The following is a 22628-nucleotide window of genomic DNA, read 5'->3' as shown; positions in this document are numbered from 1 at the left end:
GAGCTGCATGAATCACACTTATTCTTAATTTTACGAGTCAGAGAGAGCAGAAGAGAGAGTGACTGCCTTCCTCTACTTGTCAGAAGCCAGTAATTCCCTTCTTAAAGCAAGCACAGCTTGGCCGTTCCTCTATTCTTCGCCATATGTATTTCTGTCATGCACATTTTCCTACTGAAATGATTCCAGCTCGTTGGAAGGTGCCGCCGTGTCTCTAGCCATTCAGTCTTGGGTAGATTGACTTCGCTAGCAGAATTCAGATGAGCTTTGCTAGGCTGGTGTGTGCGTGTGTAGCGGGCTAGCCGCTTCCCCCCACATTGGACGAGCAGTTTTCCCTCTCCGTCTCCAATGTGACACCATGGCTGTTATGGGCCGGGCAAATCGGAGGGTAGGAGTGCGTCTTCAATAACAATCCAGCCCCGAGAAGGAAGAAGAGAGTAAATAAAAGCAGAGTGGACTGAGAGAGTCCATATATCATAGCGCGTTATAGTCCAGAGCCAGGTCGCTGCACACTCTGGTCCAGCAGAGCGCGGTGACCTTTACATCATCCAGGCATTCATCAAATATTCATGACCGTGGACGCATTAGACACGCGCGCGATGGGCCGCTTCCGAAATAATCCTCTTCCATCCCCAAGGCCGCCATGCGGAGGGCATGATAAATGTCTCCCGATGTTCATTCCCAATGGTTTTAATCAAATACCTCTGCAGACTGAAATTAAAGAATGCAACCCAGCTTTCTCGTAAGGGAGAACTGCAGATTATAATGAATAATTTTACATCGGTAATAACTGCGATGAGACTCTTTCGAGACACTTTCTTTTGTTTCGCTCATAATGGGAGATAATGACAGAGAAGAATATGCTGGATGGCATTACAGAATCCAATAGGCTTAATTTGCAAACAGCATCTGAAGCGATGCCTAATTTATTGCAGCGTCTGAACACACTTATTCTAAGCTGGAGGTTTTGCTTCAGCAGATAAACACAAAGCAAGCAAAGCATCCACAGCGCTGAACCATGGGTCAAGATATACATTAAAATATCTACTTAAAATTCATGAAATTCATAGATATGAAGTTCATATGAAAGCGGTCTTGACCGCAAATATATAGGAGACATCCTTAGAAAAATACCCAGGAAAAAAATTAACAACTAAAAAAATGAAATGAAATGAATGAAAAACGTTTCTTAAAAATGCAAAAGACTGAACTTTCATCATTATCTCTTGCTACGACAAACAGTCAGTGAGTCCTCATAATCTATCGACATCCCTGAAGGTTCTTGGTCGTGTGGCGTTCCTCAAGGCTACAGTCTAGGCCCTGTTTTATAGCTGAATTTTGCCATTATCAGCAGGGACCCCGACTAGCATGTTGTTCTTCGGAGAGCAGCTTTCTGGCTCCATGGTCATCACCCGCACAGAGTACCCGTGAGTCTCTGCAGCCCAGCCGCGATCCAAGTCCACCAGGCCCATACAGCGTTTCCCTGGAGATGGAGGAAAAGATAGACATGAGGCGCTGTGCTCACATCCCTTCACCAACCCAAAACTTCTCTCAAGAGCCAGTCAGCTGCCTCCACCACAAATTATGAAGTAAACCTCTGCAGGATGCCAGGAAAAACAGCCAAATTTGCTTAATTTATGCTTTTTATATATTTCATTATTGATTTTGGCAAGGAAACAAGTAACAGCAGGTAAATGCATATTTAGTATTTTGTGCATCTGCGAGAAATTACTCATTTGCTATTGCAGTAGAGGATCAGCTCAGGTCAGCAATTTCCAAAATGTGTTACTAATTTCAAATCCTTCAAAAAAATTAAATTCAATTAGATTTCTGATTGTCAAAACAGTCCATGTGCCATTTACACAGCACCAATTGTAGTCTAATTAACTTTAGTGAGAAAACCAAACAGATGGTGTGGTATGACATACACAAATACAAAAGGGTTTAAAAAAAAGTCATTTGAATAAATCTGAAGTCATCTAATTTTCAAACAAAGGCAGTTGTCTTCCTACACAGCATTCAAGCGCTAATATGCAGCTGTGTTGTATCAGCAGCAACGCAACGCTACAGCAGTTAAGGCTAATGCAGCCGTAATCAGAGTGAAGCAAGCCTTTGACAGGCACCGGAGGGGGATCAGAGTTGCTTAGCATGTGTTTGTGAAGAGGCGGGGAGTGTGTCACTCCGGCGGGTGTAAAGGATTGGTGGTAGAAGCAGAAATGACAGGACGGTGTGATCTGAAGAAGCGTTCTTCAGCAGGATGAGGCTGCGGGGGGGAGGAGGAGGAGTGCGGCAGTATGGAGTGTGATTGAGAGCAGTCACTGAGGGGGAAGATGGGCTGAGAGGCTGAATAATGCTGCTTCACTTGGCCGCAATGGTACTTAGACGCTCCTCAATTTATAGCGGATTGAAATCCGGGTGAGCAAAACACACTGAAAACTCAATAACTCTGCAAGGTGAAAGAGTTCATTCTCATTTAAAGGTGCCCAGAAGACCATGTGGTGAAGTAATTCTCTAGAAGTTAAACCAGAGAATCCTTCCAATCAAAAGTTTTACATTATTATTAATTTACCTTTTTATTATTTCTTCCAGTTTCCATTTCCAGTTTTATCTTTACTTACTGAAAAAATACATATTTAAGTTGTTCTGCTACATATTCATTATATGACTATGTACATGCACCAACAACTACATACAGTACTGTGCAAAAAAAACATATTATTTAAGTATTAAAGCAGTTTATTTGGACAGCAAGCATTTATTTGTTTAAAAAAAAAACAATATTAGAAAAAATACAATTCAACACATGAATTACATCGTTTATCTAATCAATCCTCTGTGTCTGGAGTTCAGAGCCAAACCTGTGTCCTTCTAAATGTATTCTTATAACCAACATATTGCTAACTGTATTATTAATATGAATTATTTATTTACATTTATGCTGTTATATAGTGTTTTTTTTCTTGAAAACACACTTTCATGGCTGCCTAAAAGCCCCTACACTAAATGCAATGCGAACAAACAACAAGAACATGTGGCACATTTATTCCACACCAAAATTATGCACACCAACACTATGCTAGAGTAGCACACTTGTGATGTCTGTAAACAGTTTGAGCTGATTTTAGAGATAACACCATCCGTGAGGAGGCAGAAGGCAAATTAATCCTTTTGAAACTTGTCAAACAGCTCTTGTTGCAGGGACACCGGCGATCCCCCAGCCTGATTGTTGCCATGCCAACGACAGAGATGACCATGATTGTTCAGAGAGTTCTTGTCGCCTAACAGAGGTTGATCACAATAATATTGCATTTTCAGCAAAATCACTTTTGCTGTGCAAGATGTCATCAGTTATACCCACATCTGAATTCTTTTATAGTTGTCTGAATAATTCACATGAAGAAATCACAGTCAGTGTGTAAAGGTCTTAACACTTCTGCACAGTACTGTAGACAACCAAGAAATTATGTCCTAACAGGTTAGGCACTTCAGATTTTTCCTGTTAGTTTCAGTGTCTAAAAATGACACGGATGAAAACATAATGAATGTTCTTTCATTCTGCAAACAAAGCTGTACTCACCACAACTTTTCATCAAACTTAAACTAGAATAAAACACTCTTCTACTCACAAACACTGATGTGGTACCCATTAAAGCTTTTTTTCCAACCATTTTTTCTGCTTGTTTCTATGAGCTATGAACAAGAAATATCTTTAAAAAATGTACAGGTTTTAAGGCGTATAAACACAGCGGGCGTAGGATGCTAACATCCTTTTGATGTAGGAAAATTCTTACTGCTGGGTTTTGGCCTGCAGACACATTCAGCTATGCACAAATACGTGATACGTAACATATTAGATCCTACTTTTTAAAGCCTCTGTCTACTCATTTTCATGATTGTCTATTATTAACAGTGTTTGTGATGTTTTTACTATGAGCTGGCAGAGAAAGAATGCTGTTGGTCTTTTCTGCTGATTTCTTCATTTTGATTCGAGTTGGGTGGGATTCAATCTGGGGCAGTTCTACCAAAACACCAATCGGAGTTAGCAATATCTGTATGTTGGCTGCTTGCGTTCCTGTCCTTCATAAAAAGTGACTGCTTTCCTGCTGCTATAGCTAGCTATAGGTTACAGATATAACATGTAGGGCTGAACCACACATATTGCTTAGGGGATGATGATCATTTTGCATTTCTTGAATATATCACTGGTAAGCACAGCTTATCAATACTATCAAAACAAAAAAATAAACAATTAAAACCATGTTGACAGAGCATTCAAATGTCTGGTAATATCTCACTTGGAAAAGTTTTTTTTTCCTTCTTAGTCAAATGAAGTAAATATTTAAAAAAATATGTTAGTCATGTTGTACTGTTATTGCCCATGTTTACAAATAAAAAAAAAAAAACAACGTCATGATGCTCAACACCAATTTAAGCTGACCAGGCACAGCATGGTGAGGGGTCTATAAAGTGACAGACGCAGGGCTGTAACCCCTGATAACTGTGACTTCTGACCTCTGTGAAATATAGGAAACTCACCAATTAAGCGCCGCTCAGGAGGAAGCTGGACAGCTGTCTGGTCAGCAAACCTGCACAAGATCATGTGCTCCTAGAAAAGAAAACACAAAGCACATATATCACTCACATTTGAGTACATACTTACTGAAACACAGAGAGGGCTGCGTTTTCAATGCTTGTACCATCAATACGACTCACAATTTGACACCAATACCAAAACAGTACATTTGTTTTCCACTAAAACCCAACATAATTTTTAATGGCCTCAAACAGAACTACATCTACACTCTCAGGAAAAAGTACTAAACGGTCACTGCACTGGTACCATCAAGGAAACGTCTTCAGTACCTTTAGTTATGGAACATAACCAATTTACACTGCAGATATATATATATATATATAATCACTGTTGTTAGAAGAAAACCTTGTATCTCCAAAAATAGTAACTTTACAGAAGATTGAAAAAAACATACTTTACTTTTAATGTAAGTCAATGGAACCAGACTGTTTTCCAAGTGTTTTTGGGACATTTCTTTTGGTCCATTCTTCATGAAATATACACACAATCTAAAGGGCAGAAGGTTTTTTAAAACTTATGACAAAAACTGAAAAATTACAAAAATGGATATAAAGATGCATTGTCTCCACACCCTTTGACTCTATGCTTTATATTCCATTATTCTTTTATAACTTCAGGTTATTAATATTATGATTTCATACATGTCGACTGTTGTCACTTCAGAAACAGCCAATACTGAGACATTTGGTAAAAAGTTTCGGTCATGTTATGATTGGACTGTTGGTGACAAAATGGAATGTTTAATCATTTAATAAAATAAAGATAATTAAGATACAGGGTCACTCAAAGCAAAAGGATTTTAGGCTAAAGTCCAAGTCAGTTAAAAGTTCAAAATGTGTTATAAACTCTGATTTTGAACCAATTCAGTACAATGATCCATTTACTAGTGCTGTGCAAGCCAATAAAATGGTTTAAAACAAGTTTGTTTGCCAGTAAAAACACTAGTAAAACATTAGAATACATAAGAATAAACAACTATAGTATAAAGTTACTAATATCTGGTAGGTGCTGGGCCCAACTTCTTGAGTGATTGTATAAATTTGCTAAATTCCATCAGCAGCACCCGATTTAATGTAATGAAATATTGATTAGCTGAAGCAGATACTGGATGGTACGTGTAAATACCGGACTTCCCAGTGGAGAGCTTTAGAATGGGTTAAACAAACACGCACACATCAAATCACAATGTACTGTTTATTTGTATTTCCTCTAATATTAGTGTTTTTGAACAAATAAATGTTTACTGGCCAGATAAAAGGCTTTACATTGTTTTTTTGTGTGCGTTCACAGAGAAACTGAAAAGAAATGTAATGCCTTTTCAATTTTAGAGGTACTTAAAACATTAATGTACGCACAGTCACTACAAAGCTCAGAGAGTAGCCTCCAAAATAAATAACTTAGTTAATTATAGAGAAATATGGACTTTTCTGAAGTCATAATCATAACAATACTTGCAAAGATAGCAAAGTAAGTAAGTGTCCAGAGTTTTCAGACTATTTCAAAGTTATAAAGCCAGGGTAGCATTAACTGAAGCTTATTGTGTTCTCAGCTGGATTTATTTTGCAAAAGCCAGGTAGATCACATCTACTCACGCGTCCTGCTTAAGTAAAGCGAAGGAGTGTCATTTCAAAGGGGTGCAGCTGAAAAATAATTGCAGCTTACTTTAGTGTGATTAATTCAATGTGGTACCATATGTTTCATTAGGCCTGATGTATTACCAGCCTTGCCAGCGACTGGATTGGCTTCAGCATGTTCATATCCTTCTCTCTCCTGCTGTGGGTGTCGCAAGAAGTTGATCAGATGGCAGATTAGAATGACAAGATGTTGAAGTAACAATTTTTGCACTTAGAGATAGACTATAGACAGTATATATGGGTTTAGATAGGTTAGCTAAGCATTGAATACGGTCATAATTCATACGATCTTGTTATAAGTATTGGCCTTAACATTTGACACATTTTGGTGCTCAGTAGTACCCTGTTAGAAATAAAGGTTCTGTGCGGGTACACGTTTTGTTCACCAAGAAACAAACAATGTAAATGTACCCTCAAAGGTACAACAGTGGTTTTAAGGTCCAACTGTGTACCTTAAATACATTTTTCTAGGTGAAAAATACATATTTGTCCCTTTTCATCATCTGATATTTTAAAAGAGACCAATAAAATAAAAAGCCTGGAGACGAGACGGGGTGTGTGGAGTCAATACAGCATAGAAATGATCATTTCAATGGATTATGGTACAACTATGTTCCCTGATTAAAGGTACTGAGATGTACCCTTGAGGGTACCACCCCAGTGACAACAGGGGCACTGCCCCAGTGACAGTTTAGTATATCTTTTTCTTGAGAGTTCATCAGTTTCTGAGGATTTCAGTACTCAGCTGTACAGACAGATACAAACATGTACACCCAGATACTGTATAATGTTCACTTTATGTAACACATTTAAATGTACACTATATGGCCAAAAGTATGTGAACACATGACCATCACACCCATGTTATCTTGCTGGGCAACCCATTCCAAAACCATGGGCATTACGATGAAGCTTAGCAGCTATTACAGTCTCCACTCATCTGGAAGGCTTTCTGCAAAATTATGGAGTGTGTCTGCAGGAATTTGTGTCCATTCGGTCAAAAGAGCATTTGTGAGGTCAGGCACTGATGTTGAACAAGAAGCCCTGGCTTGCAAATGGTGTTTGAATTTATCCTAAAGGTGTTCAGTGCAGCTGAGGTCAGGGCTCTGTGCAGGCCACCCCATCAAACCCATCAAACCATGTCTTTATGGACCTCACTTTGAGTACAGGTGCACAGTCATGCTGAAACAGGGCCTTCCCCAAACTGCTGCCACAAATTTGGAAGCAAATAATGGTCTAAAATGTCTTTATGTTGAGGCATTAATATTACCCTTCACTGGGTCTAAGGGGCCGATACCCTGAAAAACAGCCCCAGACCATTATCCCTTCTCCACCAAATGTTTCTATACCGTTAGCTGATCAGCTGATATTGACTGGACATAATCTTTGTATTTCATAGATAATACATAACTACTTCATATTGTTGAATACTGGCTTATCACCCAATTTTACTGACCTCTCGGTGTATCTGGCTACCAGTTACTTTAAAATTCTACAATTAAATCAAATACATACACTTGGAACAGATTTTTGTTTGTTTACAGCAGGGCTACACAATTCCAGTCACAACTTCACTGGAGGTGAATTTAATACTAATTTTTAGTGTTGTCTGACGTGTAACCGTTGCACACTCACATCGTAGGTGCCCATATTTTGAAACACTGGCATTGTAGATAGTACAAATTTTCTTTTTCAACCTTAAAACAGACCCATAATTCAGGCATTTAGACCACTGTGTTAGCTTCTGCAATCACACCTTATTATGTTATGGACCATGTCAGTTTATGGCATAAATAGAGCTCAAAAGAAAGAATCAGAGGATCGGAAGTGGAGCAAGCTTAATATAGCTGATACCTGATCACTTACAATAAGCCTGATCCACTAAAATATACATCTGATCCACTGGATCAGATCAGGACATCACTATGCCTCCTACATCTCCACTACCGAAATTGGGGCAGAAAGAAAGAAATGAGGGGGGAAAAAAAGGCCAAAACCAAGGAGATGATCAGCCATCGAAGGCTAATTAAAGACTTAATTGATTCCATCCTTCACTCCTGGAGGTCAAGCCTGAACGTGAGAGCCAATCACACACAGTCTGAACTGCAGGCACATATCAATACCACAGCCCATTAGCCTTCTATTACACCAATCCGCCATTCGTCACGACTGTGTCGACTGCTGTAACTAGCTGAGGCCAGAAAGCAGCACAGTGTGGGTTCTACAGATTGCTGCACTGCAGGCAAATTCGATCCTAATTTCACTTCGCAGCGAGTAAGGGCTTTTGGGGGAGATGTAATGAAAAAGCACTTAGTGGCCCTCTGATGTGTTCAGTAGTCACCGCAAACATTACAAACGTTCCTCTCAAGTCCTCACGAGTCGGAGAATTGATTTAGCCTATCAGCTTTGATGGGAATTCCATGAAAAAGGATGTAATTGTCCTGTCAGACAATTGATTTCGCTTATCAGGTTTAATCTTTCAGGCTAATCGTGTTCATAGCTACAATCGATGCAGCACCTTTTGTTTTCCTAACACAGCACACATTGCTCAATGTTCCTAGCTTTGCTTTGGGTGCAGATTTCCACAAAATCTATTCTCCACTGTGCAAAAGCCCAGCCTGAGGAAACATCACTTGGATCATAACAATCAATCAACAGTCTCTTGATGACAAAAAGTATGACAAATGACATTATTTGATAACAAACTGCCAAACAAAAAGTTATACAAAGAGTTATACAAATACAAAGAGTTATACAAATTATCCAGCTTGTCAGGATGCATTTGAGCACTTTATCTACTTTACCTAAATATACACATGAATAGACGTGGCAAATGTTCTTTGCTATGGCCAAGGAGTCCCATTATATCCGGCCTTAGCCATAAAAACGAAAGTTTGTTGAGATTCTTTTAGTATCTTACAAAAAGAATGACAAATAATTCTAGTCTTTTTATTCAGTTGTAATCTTAAAGGGCCCATATTCTGCATATTAATGACAATTGTGTGGCTTTATGTACCAAAAACAGTCAAAATTTATTTTACATGACCCTTTTCCAACCTCCCTTTCTCCCTTACAATTAAGCAGGCTGTTTTTGTTACTGTACCTTTAAGAATGATATATGTAAATAAGCTCTGTTCTGATTGGCTGCCCTGCATTCTGTCTTCTTCAAAAAGCAGCCCAGTCTGAAATATTTCTTATAACTTTAAAGTAAGTAGCCTGAGCTAATCTGCTATAGACTGAATATTCAGATATATGGGAATTAATGACATCACCAAAGCTATGCATTTAAAACAGGCTGTTTTGTAGCTTAGTTTCCATTAACAGTCTGTATGGACTGGGAACGAACCGCATGTTATGAAACCTATGATGTCTACATTAAACTCTTATTTTAAGAAAGCAAGGAAAAGTCAGTTTATTATGATATGAGCCCTTCAAGACATGCACTATATGTCCAAAGATTTGTGGACACCTTCTTATTAGTAATGCAGCTGCATTAAGGTGCACCCACTGCTGACAGAGGAGTTCAAATACACAGACAGCTTGTATAAACTCCATAGCAAGGCACTGACCAATAGAATGAGACACTCGGGAGCAACCTAAAGTCCTCATGCTTAATGCCAAACATGGGCTTGAGGGGTGTAAAGCCCCCTAGCATTGGGCTGTGGAGCATTGGAACTGACTTTGCTGGAGTGACAAAGCTCTATCAAATATCTTTGAGTTAGGGTGACATTTGTGATCCAGAAGTTGTCATCCAACATTAGTACCTGACTTCACTAATGCTCATGTGGCTGAATGCAATCAAATCTTCACAGCAATGTTCCAACATATAGTGTAAAACTTTCCCAGATGAGTAGAAGCTGTTACTGCAGCAAAAGGACAAAAAAAAATGATTTAATACTCTTGACTTTAAAAGAAACATTGGATAAAGTGTCCACAAACTTTTGGCCACATAGTGTATTCAGTAAGTACTATAAATTGTTTACTACTATGACACTAAAGCACTGCTCAGGCTGTAAGAAGAGGTTGTGTAGTGTAATCTGTTGGGATTTGATTGGTTGATTTGACTGGCTAGTTCAGGAAACTGTAAATGGATTTTGTAGAGTATTTTCAAATTATAATACATGTACTTCTATCCTATATTTGTGAGGAAAGTAATCTACAGTTTCTCAGTTATTTTTAGTCAGTAGTATTTAGTTTTTAACTCTTGTTAGTTTTTAAATGTTGTGTTTAATTTCATTTTGATTTGTGAACTGACTTTGGAGCTTTAGCATTATGTTTTAGACCAAAAGGACACAAAAAGGGAGGAACAACTTCAGTTTTGTTACAGTTCTAAGTTAATCAGTACTTAAATTATTTTTGGGCCTGCTAATTTTGTGATTTTAGGAAAGACAATTTTACTTCTACAAGTCATTTTTTTACTGAATCAGTCAATGATACTAACAACACCCCACATGGCTGTGTCTATTAGCAAAGTTTGTTATTCCATTAGTGTGAGGTGGATTGGAACAGGACTACTAATATGGAAGAATTTGTAGGTTCAGCCTATAGAAGGCTATTGACCACTTTTTCCAAAAATTGGAAGAACATACACTGCATATCCATATTGGATTAAAAGCATTGATCTTTTCATCAACTATTTACAGTCCTGTGAAAAATAATTTGCCACCTCCTGATCACTCCTAATCAAGAGGAACATACAACTTGATGTCCCCTAAGCATTTTGGAATAATGTTCCGTGGACTGATAAACTTTTTGGAAGATGGGGTCCCGTTACATTTACATCTGGTGTAAAGCTAAGGGCATCCCACAATAAGAACATCATACCAACAGTGAAACATGGTGGTGGTAGTGTGATGGCGTGGGGATGCTTTGCTGGGTATGGGTAACTTGCCATAATTGACAGAAAATCAGAAAATCCTGTCCAGTCATCAGTCCATGATCTGGAGCTCAAGCACAATTGGATTAAGCAGCAAGACAACAATCAGAAACACAAAAACAAGTCCTCCTCTAAATGACTCAAAAGAAACAACATTTGGAACGGCATCGTTAAAGACCTGACTTGAACCATGTTGAGATGCTGTGACAGGACCTTAAATGGGAAGTTCATGCTAAAAGCCCTCCAGTGTGGCTGAATTAAACAAATTCGGTACAGGAGTTGACCAAAATTCCTCCACATGGAAGCGAAAGACTGCACTCCAGTTATAGGAAGCACTTGGTCACAGTTGTTGCTGCTAAAGGTGGCATAAGTTATGTAGTTTAAACTTTTTTAAATGTAAATGAAAATGAAATGTAAATGAAATAAACTGTGTTTTCTGTTTCCTCATGTTCTCCTTGTCTTTTATCACATTTTGATCCGAATTTATTTAGCTTGACAAACATGTAACAACAGAGAAAATCAGGAGGGGCAAAATACTTTTTCATAACACTATAAATTACAGTAGGCCCCAGGTGAAACAAATCCAGCTCTAATACGGCTTAATACTGTATGTAATATATATTAGGGCTTAATATGTAAACACTGCAAGAGTGAGGAACTGAAGTGTGCTTATGCTGTTTAAGGGGTAATGGACAGAATCAAGGGGTCTCATCAGGTCCCACTGAAGCTGTGGGGACACTGAGGGTCCACTCTGTGTCTGGCTGATTAAAGCTCATCCATCACTCACATGTCCTCCTCCTCACTGACCCTTGCTTGCTGTGGCTGGTCAGATAAGACTGGGAGAAGTGGAACCTCTCAAAGTGCAGCACATACAGTTCATGGGAACACTACGATTCTCAGGAATACATGGGAGCTATTTCCATGTTTACCTACTGAAAAACATAAAGCCATACATAAACTAATAAACTGCCGAGAGAAAGTTGTAGAGAGTTTATTGAAGCTGTAATGACTTCACAATCCATACCATGAGGATAATAATCTCTTGAGACAGTTGGTTTATCCAGCACAGAGCTGGCATCGTGTGTGGGGATTCATATTTATTCTTAGACCTACATGGTCCTTGGAAATAAAACAAGCTGCTGCAGTGTAGAGCAAAACCCAGTCCCTCAAAAGCAGCCCTGAGTACAGGCAGGACAAATCAGAGAGACAGAGACAGAGGTGCAACATCTCACATGTTTGGGTGATAATGAAGAGGAGCGAGAGCAATCTCAACCGCTCACACACTCACCTTATACGTCAACGTCTCTGCAAATTTCTTACTGTGGAGAGAGAGTGAAGAGGAAGAGGATTAATGACTGTAGGAGGTAAGAGACATACTGAGGTGTAAATTAAAAAAATATATATCATGATGTGCAATTATCGGCTCTCGAAGTGGAAGAAGTCTTGGAACAAATAACAGAAGAGAACTTGATGAGTTCTCATGAAATGAAATGAGCTGATCTAATAATGAATTTCAGATACTGAATGAACCTAAATTGCAGAGAACAAGTAGGAGACTGGATGAAGCTGTGGAAAATAACATTAAGTTTATCTTTTAACAAGATCTCTGAGATGCTGTCCCATATTTATTAAGGTCAAAGTGAATGGGATGAGATTGGAAGGCTTTTGTGAGTGATGTTAAAGTTGCACTATGTAAGCATGTATGTAAATACTATGTATTTATATTAAAAAGAATGAAGTAGCATTACTGAGTCAGTCAAGCTAAAATGTGTGTATCCGCTGCTTCAAGTCACTAAAAGTTATTTAAATTTTGCAGGAATTTTTCAGATCACACACATAGGCTCAAAACGAAAGGGCTGTTTGATGTTTAGGTCTCAAATGCAAAATCAACATTATGCTGATGAAGATATGATGACAATCGTAGATTAGAAGAGAAGACATTCTGTTAGAAGAGTTCAAGTGTTGACTCATTTCTTTTTGAATACTCTTTCAAAGTGCTCACAATCAGGGGTTTAAAGCATAACCAATGTTACTAAGGCTATGTTCGCACAGCAGGTAAAAGTGGCCCAAATCTGATCTTTTCCTTCATCGGTGTGTCAGTGTGAACAGCAAAAAAACAGTTTGAATCTGACATTTTCAATTCCGATTTGGGACACTTTCATATGTGGTACTGAAATCCGATCCGTATCCGATATGCGGCAACGTGAGCGAGTTCATGCAACTTTTACGTCAATCGAACTCCACATTCATCATCATTTTGTACTGCTGAGACCTCAAACATTTGAGGTGATGTTTTTGTACAAAAAATTAGAAGAGACTCATCCAAAACTCTCCGTGTTCGAAGAGATTTAATAAAAATAATGGCCGAACGTAGCCACAGAACAGTGAGGCTGCAGCGTCAGGGGAAAGTCTGAAAACGAAGTTTAAAGAATCCGAGGACGTGAACCAAAGAAGTGACCGTGGCCGAATAATGTGCCCTTTTTACGGCGAGCTGGAACACATTCTGGGTGATGAGCCCAGCTGTCAGTCAATGATGCTTCCCAATGGCTCCTGTGATGCTTGCGAAGATGAAACTGAAACCTCTGGGAGCGACTGGCGTTCACTGGCAGTTATGATTGTTTACCTCTGGATGAGCCGCCACGTCATTGTTGCGTCATTGTTCTTCTGCGCATGCGGGTCAGGTTAGGAGCGCAAACTGTTCAGACTAATGTCGCAAACAGGTCATATTTCAAAGATATGGTGAACAAACAAAACAAACAAACCAAACAAAAAAATCAGATTTGGTGAGAAAATCAGATCTGGGCCACTTTTACCTTCTGTGTGAACGCAGACAAACTGTTTTTTTGTATGCTGCATGCAATTACACATTTCCACCAGAGAGGTCTCCAAATCCCCAAATATTACATAGTGCAGCTTTACAGATGATGGTGGGACTTTTCTGCTGGGCCTAAGGCTTGGCTACTCAGACCAAGAGAGTGCAGACTGTGTCATTTGGTTCTCCACATTAAATGAATATCATTCAAAAATGCTACAACCAGTGGAGTTAGCATGACTAACTCCTTATACTCTTAAGTGTACAAATTGTTTGTCCACACTTCAAGTCCTACAGATCAATATTAATAATTAATGATTCATAGTACACTCTTAACACTGTTCCTAAATGGTTCTCGGCTTGGATGCATGATTCTAGGAACTAACCTTTATATTATGTTGAGGTTCTTTAAAAAAGGTCCTTCACACTTACATATCTCCTTCTTGAAAGAACCATCCACAGAAATGTTCTTTGAGAACCAAAAGTGGTTCACCTGTGGCATCGCTCTAAAGAACCCTTTTTGGCATCTTTATTTTTAAGCATGTAGTTACTAAATAATAAACAGCATAAAACTGAATAACAAGCTGGCAGATTAAAGGGCTTAAATCCCTTAATACCTTATCCAATATTAGCAGTGTTAGCATTTTTGAGTGAAGCCCTCCATTATCAGGCAACTGCAGTAAAGGCACAACCAAATGCCTCCAGCATGTGTGAAGGAGATATCCTGTATCTCTCACTCAACACTTCAGGAGTGCTCAACATGTTGCTGTTTTCAGCAGCGCACTGGACCGTGAAAAAGAAAACATCCTAAACCACCCAGATAGCTCATCAGGCTTACTGTAAAGTAATGTTGTGGCATTGTACATGTCAGTCGTCATGTTAACCCCTGCTGCCAACCAAACAGTCAACAGGGCGTCGGCATGGCAACAGTCTGAAGACGATGGGAAAACAACTCAGCTAGCTCTTCTTTCCACCCTGACGTTTATGCCTCCGGGCCAAACTCCCTTCTCGGATCAAATTACGGGCTTACAAGGCTTATATACTGACTTCACTTACAGATTTTTGAAAGACAGGCATCAATGGAGGGGAAACAAATGACTACAAGTTTTGTTTTCTGGGTAATACGTCATTTGGATAGTCCACTGTACATGTTTTTAGATACTTATCTTGCTTGGCCAGCTAGTTATCTCAACTTGTCCCTAATGTCTATAAAGCATGTGTAGTTTGTTAAGACAAAATGGAAACCTTTCATTTATTTAATTTCCAGTCAATTTTCAGTGTCAGACAAAAAGGACACCTCCTTGTTTCTACACTCACTGTCCATGTTATCAGCTTCACTTACTATACAGGTGCACTTTTTAGTTCTACAATTACAGACTGTAGTCCATCTGTTTCCCTGCATACTTTTTACCCTGTTCTTCAATGGTCAGGACCCCCACAAAGAAGGTATTATTTGGGTGGTGGCTCATCCTGCACTGCAGTGACACTGACAAGGTGGTGTGTGTTAGTTTGTGTTGTGCTGGTACAAGTGGATCAGACACAACAGTGCCAACACAAACTGTGCAGCAACAGATGAGCTACTGTCCCTGACTTTACATCTACAAGGTGGACCAATAAGGTAGGAGTGTCTAATAGAGTGGACAGTGAGTGGATAGTAGAGTGTTAAATCATACATGTTGCTAAATTCGAAATGCTATTCATGACAGTACACTCCATTCTCATTGGGACACTGTAATACCATTTACATAAAAAGTGGATATTTAAATAGCAAAAATTGCTAAAATGTGCATCCCTGCCAGATGGGTGGTTAACACTGAGCATCTGTAGCTAATCTAGAGAGCACTATCCAAATAAAATGGGAGCTCTCTCCTATTTATTTTAATGCAAGTTTACTCTGGCTCTGTTTACTCTAGGGCACACTGTTGCTGGTACTTTCACTGCACTGTGGGAGTGTTTCCGCAGTGCTGAGTGGCAGGGAGAAGAGAGGGAATAAGAGGCAGAGAGGAAAGAGAGAGGGAGAGGGAGGACATCATCTAATAAAACTTAATAACATGCAAGCACACGGGCAGACAGACACTTATGTATAAGTGGGGATGAGAGACAGCCACACAGACAGACCTCCTGGGGAAGCTGAACTTGAGTGTGTTCTGGATAAAGCCGTAGCAGCATGGACTGATCACAAATCCCGCCCTGGCCTGCACGCAGCGATCCAGCACCATGTCCGTCGCCACGCCACACGCATGCAGCGCCACCTGCAGCAAACAACACACAAAATACATCCCATTTACTCTCTACATGCAATTCAATTAGGGCCCGTTTGTGTTTTATTAATACTGGTGCAAACATTGCAACAAAATTAGCAACTGTATTGGCACGTTATATTTTATGTTTTATTTGCTTACAATTCATTGTAAGTATTCGATTACGTCATTAAGAACATCATATTGCCATTCTGATAGGCCAGCTGTAACTCTTACTGTGCTCTGATAGAGCTTGTCTCATCACCGCTACTGCAGTGGATACTGTAAGTGGATAAAAACCAAGCAAAATAGACCAGAATGACCACTAAAAAGATTTAAAGACATGTAGACACTTTAGATACAGTCTCCAGCAAATGCTGTGAGAAGAAGATTAGTTAGATTGGTGGACTGAACCCATATAGCCTACATTTCTCCAGAGTTCAGAACATTCCAGTGCGTGATATTTTATAAAATCTGATAAAATTGGCTACCAAAGCTTTTAAATAATAAATTCATACATAAATATTAAGCTCAAGTCAGCTTCTTATTCAGCAGCCGCTCATTTCAATTGTCCATTCCACCTTAAATGGTGCTGCAGTTAAACTGTGGTGCCTTAAACGTAGAACGAATTTTAAAAGTTGATGAACAAGAAGCTCAATATAGCTCAATAAATACATACATTTACCTTAATAAATGATCCTTAATCAACAAATACCTCAAACTTTCGCTTGGAGGTATTTAACTGTTACTGAACAGCTAACGAGCAGCACAGTGAAGCTAATCAGCCACTGGAGCCGTTGAACGTTTATCATTGGCAGATCTAACGCCGCGTCCCAAACCACACACTGCTGTACTTCACCTACTACACTACTGAGTGCACTTCTAATGGAATATGTGCTATTTTTTGCATACTATTTAGAGTGCTAGTATGCGGTTTGGAATATGAAAATAATAACGGGGTGGGAAATATCAGATGTTCACTACAACCACAAATCAAATTAAATCAAGTCAGTACACTCAAATACACTGGTTAATGTGCTTCAAATTTTTAAAAGAGGTTTAAAAACATGTTTTACTGCCTTTGCTGTATCGGTTATGGCTTTATTACACCACTGAAAGAAATGATGAAATGAAGTTGCTGTCCAAAATGGTGGCAGCGCCAGAGCCGGTTTATGAGAAGCCTGGCCACTTCTTATTTCCCTCTTTATATCAAAAAAAGGACTGCAAATCAGCAGGAGTAAATGGAGCTAAAGAACAAAAGATGTTCAAATAGTTTCTAATCACTCGCCCAGAACTTTCCTTTAATTTTAGAAAGTAGAAGGACGTATTTCACTAAAAAACGTACTGCTACTGAGTGCTGATTCGTGGGCAACCGGAGTATCTCATTGGTTGTTCGAGCTTGCTGAAGTCATTTATATCTTATTCACCCACTAGGAAAAAAACAGTTTGTGTAGCGTATGCCTATGTGTGTAGCTCTCTCTCTCGCTCTCTCTCTCTCACACATTGCTGGCTGATTCACTCAAACCATAATTCCAAACACTTGAGTGTTTCTCTCTTGGAGTAGACGCTTGCTGAGTGTGATCATTGATCTGTTAGCAGTTTGATCACGGACCGTCCGCTCTCTGAGGCTGACAGGTATCAGTGCATGACCGGAGGCCTCTCTCTGCACATTAGACACAAACTGGTTAAAACCGCTTAAAGGACGGTAAAGAAAACCCTACAGGATGAAAGTATACAACAGAGTGAAAAAATGTCCCTCCTAGACATCTGTGCGACACGCTAGACAATGCCTGTGATTACACACAGTACAAGTGACCAAGACATATTCTACTGGACAGTGTGGTATGGCATGGGCACAGTTGGCCAGAACACTAAACACTCGATCCTAAATGTATTCAGTAATATATCCTACTACACTATATAAACAAGCAATGTTTTCAAAACATTTACAATACATCTTGATGAGGCATATGGGTGATGCTTATTTTTCATATTGTTTCTCGCTGCTACTTGTTAGCAGTTTTCTTTGAAATACGTTTCCTGAAAAATTCATTCATCATTTCAATGATGTTCTGAAACACTTTACATTGTTTTTATTGTCTGTTTAGTCCAAGCAAATAATCGCTACATCCAAATAACAAATTCTTTTAAAATCTTGTAAATTTGACTACAAATTAAGTAGCTATTTTCAGTTATTAACATGTATGTAAGATCATGCTACAAAACGCACAAGTCCAGTACAACATTGATGCTAAGTGAATATGTTCACAACTGAGGAAACTGTTCAGTTCGATCATCCCTCAAAAGAGCTCAGTAACAGTGAGATAAATATCCGCCTCAGGCTTTAGCAGGACCCTCGCGTTCCTCTTTAGAGCCTGTCTAATGAGTCTGTCTGCTACACACTGTGTGGTGATTTTAAAACAGTTAACCAACAATTGATGGTGTTTTTTTAAAGGCTGTGTGCTTTTCATCGTAGTTGGTAAGCATTCTAAATGGATTTTTCCTACAAATGTAACTGTTTTCTGAATGCTGCCTTTTCAAAATGTAACATGGGATGAATACAGATACTTCATTTCAATATCAGAATCTTTATTCATAACAACCTCTGTACATATACTGAAGTACATGCAAACCCTGAGTAGACTGGTAAATCAATGTGATGATCAGTTATTAATCTCAGTGTTACTGAGCTCTGCTAAAGCCTGAGTAGACTGAAAAATCAATGTGATGATCAGTTATTACTGTCAGTGTTACTGAGCTCTATTAAAGACATGATGAAACTAATAATCTTCTTAGTAGTGGACATGTTTGCAGGTGATCAGTTTAGCATCAGTGCTGTACCGGACAGCGGTGGACTAAAGCAGGCGCTGTGAGCGAAAAAAAAAAAAGTTATGATTTTTTTTTAATGATAAGGAATTTTTCATGAAACATATTAACAAAATAATTACAGGAAGAAAACTGCCAACCAGTAACAGTGACAAACAGTATGAATATGTTGCTTTTTCAGAATACGATACTTTTATGTACTGTACTAGTATATATTTATAAATAACTTTGGAACAGTGTATTCAGAATTTAGGCCCTCACTACTTTTTTAAAGACTACATAAAATAAACAATAGACACTATTCTGAGTAAAATAAATGATGTTCACTAGGAGATAAGTCCAGTTTCAATCAAGCACTGAAATACATATATACAGTATGTACAGCTAAAAGAATTAAGCAGCTAATAAAAATGTAAGCATAGTTATGTGAAGTGCAATAAGTTAAAGTGCAAAGGGGCACTGACTATAGGAGAGGAAAGTGGGAGAGGTTCTTATTCAGAAGGATTATGCTATGGGATACACTCACAGCTGTTTCTGCCCTTTTACAAATGTCTTTTAAAACCTGCACTGCATGTTAAAGACTGTGAGTCTGGAAAGATACACTAGTTGAGTACTTCAAATTCTCAAAAACGAATGGCACATTTCTTGGCTGCATACTAAGTACTGAAACCTTTTGTACTGACTGATGCCGATCCAATATATATATATATATATATATATATATATATATATATATATATATATATATATATGTATATATATATATATATATATAAGAATAGCTAAGCTTTATTATTAAAAAGTACTAAAGCCATCATGTTCAAACAACTCAAACACTCTTCTACCCCACAGGAAGAAAAACACAGCTAACAGCATCACATCACACAATGTGAACGCGTGCTATTAAGCGATAGATTTGTTAATGGTTTAGATCAGATTCATTCTTTTTTATCCCCCTCAGATATCCGATCTAGAATTTTCTACTGATATCAGCATGATATTGATACCCATCGATACCAATATACCATCTCTAAATACTGCACCACATTATCCATACCACACCAAGTGCTATTAACTACACATAGTGCAATTAATTTAGCTACACATCCTTTCAGACCCATAGAGGAAGGATGGACAGAAACACCTGTGGATTGTTTTCGATCTGAAGCTTGATTTTCTCCTCTTTCTCAAAGATGAAAGCTTTAAGTACTGTTAATCTGATGGGGACAGTTTTGGCGTCTACCAGGTCTTACACAGTTGTTGGAAGTCCCACCTTCTCTGTATCTTTTCATTCTTTTTTGAGCTCCAGTTTGGGAAACTCCTGTATATTTCTTTTGACTTTCTCCTTCCATATGCAAGTGGATTTTCTGTTCTCCTCAGAAATATCACCGGAAATTTAATAACTTGTACTTAATGGCTGTTTTGACTGAAAATTAAACTAAAAGGTGGTCTCTGGCTTTTGCACAGTACTGTACTTATTCCACATATTCCACATATTCCATGTATAATGAACTCAAACTCTGAGCACAAATGTGAAGGAAATCTTCAAAATGTGAGTTCATTAATTTATCATGTTAAATCTGGTCTTTTGGTCACATGGGACAACCGAATTTTTAACAAAACAACAGAAAATCCCAATTTAACTCTCATAAAAAAGTAAAAAAAATGTGTGGCTAAAAAACAACATGTTCATCTAAGGTATAACTTCAAAAAACTACATCACTTTAACACAAGCAGATCAAATTTTGTTTTTTTTTCTCATAATAAAATTCAAGTGTTGGATATTAAATGGTTTAAAGAAGACAGTGCAGAACATCACATAGTTACAAATAAAATACAGCAAGTACAGAGCAGTTCAAAAGTGACTGGAGTTATATCTCCAGGAGGCGTTTACCTTCAACTCCTCTAACTATGACTAAGCTCAGTTCAGGAACTGAGGAACGGTGGGGGCTCTGAATGTGTACGTATGTAGGTGTGTGTGGTGTGTGTGTGTGTGTGTGTGTGTGTGTGGTGCTCTGTAGCGCCAGCCATCAAAGTCATGGATTAACACCCCTCAAATCCCCACAAGAACATTTCTTAGGAATGTGTCCAACTCGGTGGATAATCACTCACTGTACTTGTTTCGCGCCGTTGCTATAGGAGAAGGCTTACACCACTGTGCAATGTGTGGGACCACACTGGCTACAAATTTTATAAGCCAGCCAGACAGAACATTATTCGCTGGTGCAGCAATTGATGGTTGATGCAGCGGTTGACATTTGATTCTAAATAAAGGCGCTGCAGACACTGATCGGACAGAAATGATGGTTAATGCCCTCTTGGAAGGATTTAGGATAATAACCCTCAGAATCCACAGGGAGGTATTTGCGCACTGATGAGGCAACGTCAGAATCGATGAACCAAATTCTATTAATCCACTTGACTCTCTGAAGTTCAGCGACTCTTCAAAATGTTTTGCACTCCGGGTCAGCTCCTGTTTTCACGGCGGTGTATGAACACATCTTGAAAATACTCAGCTTTGATTCCCTCAGCATTACTATTAATAGAAGATGAAGGTGACACAACAATCCTGCAGAGCTACCTATTACATAAGGCACTATTAATGGAAATCTAATACAGAGTCAGACTAAAAGAGCGAAAATGAAATTTCTTAAGTCATCAAACACATAAAATCTCATTACACACTTCATCTAAAGCTCCATGGCATGGACTGTATACACACACACACACACACACACACACACACACACACACACATATATATATATATATATATATATATATACACACACACACACACACAGCACATACAATACAATCAATATTACCCATCTAGCTTAAAAAAACAACTTATTTTCCTAAATATTAATGTTAAACTAATTGCCATAACAATCTGTTATTAATACAAACACATATCCGATGTAAAGTGTAAGGACTAAGAACAGTAGAGCGCAATCCAAGTCTGCAGAAATGACCACAAAATGCCGAGCAGATTTCTTTATTTTTTCAGTTTTCTTACATGTACGTTCTGGAGTGCTAAAAATAAATGTGAAGAATATTAGGTAGCTAGGTTGCATGGACTTCTGACATTTTGACTGTTGCTTTTATTTCTATTTCATAATTGGGAGTGTGCTGGTTAGCTAGCTGTCCAGAGCAGCAGCAGGAAATTTATTCGGACTGCTCACAAAGTTAAAGACCTGCCATCTCTAAGTCAAAATTGATATTACCTATTCATTGCGTTGTCCATACAGCGTTCAATCAAAGACTTTTCCAAAAGAATGAATGGAGGAACGCTCAACACTCCGAGTCACTCCACTTATATCTTATATCATTTTTATATTTTTACCTCCTATTCCACCACAGTCATTTTATGCTCTGTTTATGGACACTCCTCTCCCATCACCAACATATAGGTATGCTAGCAACACCTTAGCAATCACCTGGGATAAAATAGCAAAAGCCTAGCAATACCTTAGCAACCACCTGGCAGAGCATAACAATGACCTAGCAACGCCTTAGCAACCACCTGGGATACCATAGCAACACCTTAGCCACCACCTGGGATAGTATAGCAAAGACCTAACAATACCTCAGCAACCACCTGGGAGAACATAGCAATGACCTAGCAATGCCTTAGCAACCACCTGGG

General features: G+C 38.7%; 1 protein-coding gene across 1 annotated transcript in view; it reads right to left on the bottom strand.

The window, feature by feature from the left end:
- Positions 1 to 801: 801 nt before the first annotated feature.
- The window catches only part of gstcd (glutathione S-transferase, C-terminal domain containing), a 141741-nt gene continuing 119914 nt past the window's right edge, over positions 802 to 22628 (bottom strand). Inside the window, exons 9-12 of the mRNA XM_036574962.1 lie at positions 16032 to 16165; positions 12390 to 12420; positions 4534 to 4603; positions 802 to 1480 (exon numbers count right to left, since the gene is read on the bottom strand). Of these exons, the coding sequence (XP_036430855.1) occupies positions 1323 to 1480; positions 4534 to 4603; positions 12390 to 12420; positions 16032 to 16165 (393 nt within the window). The 3' untranslated portion in view covers positions 802 to 1322. The remainder of the gene's footprint in view (positions 1481 to 4533; positions 4604 to 12389; positions 12421 to 16031; positions 16166 to 22628) is intronic.

Source organism: Colossoma macropomum, unplaced genomic scaffold, assembly GCF_904425465.1.
Source record: "Colossoma macropomum unplaced genomic scaffold, Colossoma_macropomum, whole genome shotgun sequence".
In the NCBI taxonomy this organism is placed as follows: domain Eukaryota; kingdom Metazoa; phylum Chordata; class Actinopteri; order Characiformes; family Serrasalmidae; genus Colossoma; species Colossoma macropomum.
This window is presented reverse-complemented; position numbering and strand designations above follow the sequence as displayed.